Here is a 4279-nt window from a genome sequence, read left to right as displayed (position 1 = left end):
TGAAGACATGAGTTTGATCCCTGGGGCCCACATAGTGGAGGGAGAGAGCCAGTCAATGCAAGTTACCTTCTGGTTATACCCACAAACACATGCAAATAATAAAATGCAGCAAAAGAAGCCATTAAAAAATAATTGTGGACAGTCAGCGCTACACAGAAAACTGTCTCAAAAAAACAAAATAATTTGTAAAAGGCTCACTGTGGCTCTTGTCTATAATTCCAGCAGGCAGGAGGCTTAGGGAGAGGACACCTGGGCTACAGTGAGCCCCTGCCTCAAACACCACCATCAACAACCGTTAGGGTTTGAATTAAGGTTACATGAGGATAGAATGAATTTGTAGCACAGGCATGGGAACACCCCATGTTGCTATCCCAAGAAGGACATTTGAACACAGGAATGCTTGTGGCCTTCCTCAAATAATATTCCTGTACCTCAGATGTTTTCCTGAAGACAAACAACATGGTTGAGCATTTAAATAACCTTGCACAGCTGGCCTGGGAAGCAGCCCTCTTTTCAAAGGCGGTGTGATGATAATGAGCCTTGTACAAACTGCACTCGAATGCCTGGCTGCCCTGAGCCCCTGGTTCAGCTTCAGTTCTTCAGCATTAATCAGGAGGGGGACTCAGACAACCTTTCGCCACTGCGAAGATGGCCCGAGAGAAAACACAACAAGTGAGGTTGACTAATTCTTTATTTTTATGTACTCAATGAAGCAGTTTTCATGACTTTCTCCCAGCGGAAAGCAGCATGAGAAGCAGCGTCCACCTGCTCTGCTCAGGGCCTGGGTTCCTCCTGGCCCCTGTGGTGAGGCGGAGGGGTGTATTTCCCCTCTTTAATTAGCTTATCCCGCTGTCGTTTGATTTCACCCAGGCGCTTCGTCTGTTAAGGGTAAAAAGAAGCATTCAGGTAAGTGGAAATAGGCCCGAGAGAGCAAAGGCTGGAGAAAAAGCCAGGTTGTAGCTTCACTGTGAAATTCAGGAATACTTTCATGCAAGAAGTCCAGTGAGACGGAGTCTCCTTCTGTCTTTGTTTTTAAAAATTCCTAGCTTGCCATGGAGGCACATGCCTTTAATCACAGCACTCAGGAGGCCAAAGTAGAGGCAGCAGGATCTCTGTGAGTTCCAGTCCAGTCTGGTCTACATAGCCAGGTTCCAGGGCAGCCAGAGCTACAGAGAAACATTGTCTCAAAAAAACAAAAAAAAAAACAAAAAAAAAACAAAAAAAAAAAACAAAAAACCCAAATCCCAGAAAGATAAAGTAAAATTTCTGTGCTAAGGTCTGAACCCAAGACTGTGACATGCTAGGTAAATGCTGCCCCACCCAGACTTGAAGTTTACCATTTTACAAGAAGATTTTATTATGTATGTGTATTTGTGTGTGCATGTGTACACACGAGCGTGTAAATCCACAGAAGTGAGAACCGAGGGACAGGCAGTTGTAAGCTGCCTGACGTGGGTGCTGGTAATTCAACTTAATCCTCCGGAAGAGCAGCAAATGCTCTTTACTGATGAGCCAACTCTCTAGCCTACTAAATTAATCTTTAAAGAACTGAAAAACAAAGAAAAGGACTAGCTGGAAATCAATTCCCAACTTTTTAATAAATTCCTATCTTTTTTGATTTTTCAAGATAGGGTTTCTCTGTGTGACCCTGTCTTTGAACTTGTTCTGTACTAGACTGGCTTTGAACTCAGAGATCTGCCTGCCTCTGCCTGAGTGCCAGGATTAAAGGTGTGCACCACGATGACAGACTCAAGATTTCTTATGTGTGTGTATTATACATATAGAGTTATATATAACATATATATATATTTGTGGAGTGCCAGGGCTACACAGAAAAACTCGGTCTCAAAAGACAAAACAAACAAAATAATTTGTAAATGGCTCATTGTGGCTCCTGTCTATAACTCCAGCACTCAGGACGCTCTGGGAGAGGACACCTGAGCTACAGTAAGACCCTGCCTCAAACACTACCATCAACAACTGTTGGGGTTTAAATTAAGGTTATATGAGGATAGAATGAATCTGTGACACAGGCATGGGAACACCCCATGTTGTCATATATATAATCACAATACTATTAAGAGAGATATTTGTGAGCTAGCTCAGTGGGTAAAGGAGCTGATGCAAGCCTGAAGACCCAGTTTCAATCCCTGGGACCCACGTGGTAGGGGAGAATCAACTCCACAAAGATGTCCTCTGACCTTCACCAGGTACCTACCATGCAAATGCATTCACCCAGACAATGAACACACATGCATACATACAAATCAATACATTTGTACATGATAAAATGTTTTAAAATATTTAAAGACAGCTGGGCACTAAGTATTATGCCTGTTAATACCAGCAACTGCAAGGCTGAAGAACACAAAATAAATAAATAAGATTTAAAAAATTAATGACACTTCCTCATCCTTTCTAAGTTTCTTTTTGTTTTCTTTTCCTTCTTTTGGGCCATGCATGTCTCACTTTGTACAATGTAGTCATGAGATTAAAGGCCTGTGCTACCACACCCTTACATTACTGGAAATTTCTGATCCAGGTAACTTGGCTGTCAATTTAACAAAAATCTACACTGTCTCCCTGAACTAGGAGACAAAATAAATTTCAGCCAGGGGTAGTGGTGCACACCTTTAATCCCAGTACTCTGCAGGCAGAGAAAGGCACATGTGAGTGGGAGGCTAGCCTGGTCTATATAGTGAGTTACATGCCAGCCAGAGCTATACCGTGAGACCCTATTTCAAAAATAAGTAAGTAAACAAGTAAATAATTTCTATTTGATATACCTGCAACATAAAAAAATAGATGAAATGATGGCCTAAGCCAATGCTTTCTTCTCTAAGATCAGGGCCCACATGTTATGCAATTCATTTAGCTAAGACCTTTCCCCCCTGAACCTTTGGTCAAGTTTGCTTAAGGCAGTAATTAATGAACGCCCCCATCTTCTTCAGCAATACATCCAGCTGCTTCCATCATGTTCACTGTGCTAGATCTACAGGGTTTGAGAGCTTCTCCAAGGAGGGCTCAATGACGGTGGAAGTTATACCCCAACTTTTTCTTTTTAAATGTAAAAAATTATTTTATGTTACGTGTATGGGTGTTTTACCTGCATGTACATTTTTGCACTACAAGAGTGCGAGGTGCCAGTGGAGGCCACCTGGTATCAGCTTCACTAGAAATGTAATTATAGATAGTTGTGAGTGGCCATGTGGGTGCTGAGACTGGAACCGAGGTCCTTTGGAAGAGCAGTCAGTGCTCTTAACCATGTCCTGACCAATCTCTCCAGACCCAACAAAAACTTTTCAGGAACAATCAACTAAGGCCAGGGGGCAGTCTCTGCTTTACAGACTACTGAAAAGATACAGCCTAAATACACAGGCAGTTCTAGCCACAGTCAGGGGGCAGGCTGAGGAGAAGAGGAAGAGCACCAGGGAAGTACAGGACCGCCTCAGACTCAGGCTCTTCGTTTCCTGAGTGCAGGATGTTTCGTGACAAAAGCTTTATCAGTTAATTACCTGTGAGCAAGCCACTGCTCAAAGACCAACTGAACATACTGCAGATGGCCCAAGGGACTGGAAATGTCCAGTGACAGAGCGCCTTCCTAACATGTGCAAAGACCTGGATTCGATCCTCAGCATGACCAGAGAGAGAGAGAGAGAGAGAGAGAGAGAGAGAGAGAGAGAGACCGAGAGAGCGCTAAGGGGAAAGGGAGGGAAGGCATTCGGCTCCCATCACCGTTAACTACTGACCGTTTTATACCGAAGATAACATTCCTCGAAATCTTCAAATTCTATCTTGCACTCTTTTTTAGCCCGGGTAGCACCGATGCCATGTGCACACTCTATCCACTCTTTTTCGAAAGCATGGCATCGGGAGGGAATCTTGAAGGGCTGCTCAGCACTCTGGAATACGAAGTGGCGATCGAGGCTAATGCCCAGCTTTTTCTGCACATCCAAGAAAGGCATGGCTACAAACGATAAGAAAATAAGAGTGTAATAAAATGAGATGCTTCTGAGAAAAAAACAAGACAGTTCATCTGTGAAGCCCTGGTCCCGAAATCTCTTCTCACCAACCTTTTTTTTTTTTTTAAAAGATACTACCTGATCTCACCCAGGCTGCCTTCAAGTCACTAGTGTAGTCAAGGAGGGCCTTGATTTCCTCATCCTCCTGCCTCTACCTTCCATGTACTGAGATTACCAAACTCTTTTATCAGACAAGTTCTCCAAATTGAATAATTAGGGGTCTTTCACAAAACTCATGGAAAACTAGTGTATATATA

The 4279-nt window shown here is 43.2% G+C and overlaps 1 protein-coding gene across 2 annotated transcripts in view; it reads right to left on the bottom strand.

The window, feature by feature from the left end:
• Positions 1-673: 673 nt before the first annotated feature.
• Ndufs5 (NADH:ubiquinone oxidoreductase subunit S5) overlaps positions 674-4279 on the bottom strand; it is a 5764-nt gene continuing 2158 nt past the window's right edge. For both annotated transcript variants that reach the window (XM_050161319.1, XM_050161320.1), the window contains exons 2-3: positions 3750-3967; positions 674-879 (exon numbers count right to left, since the gene is read on the bottom strand). In XM_050161319.1, the coding sequence (XP_050017276.1) occupies positions 775-879; positions 3750-3965 (321 nt within the window). In that variant the 5' untranslated portion in view covers positions 3966-3967 and the 3' untranslated portion in view covers positions 674-774. The remainder of the gene's footprint in view (positions 880-3749; positions 3968-4279) is intronic.

The sequence above is a fragment of the Alexandromys fortis genome, unplaced genomic scaffold, assembly GCF_014885135.2.
Source record: "Alexandromys fortis isolate MF-2015 unplaced genomic scaffold, M_Fortis_MF-2015_v1.1 scaffold_122, whole genome shotgun sequence".
Lineage (NCBI taxonomy): Eukaryota > Metazoa > Chordata > Mammalia > Rodentia > Cricetidae > Alexandromys > Alexandromys fortis.
Note: the sequence above shows the minus strand (reverse complement) of the source record. Positions and strands in the feature narration are given on the sequence as shown.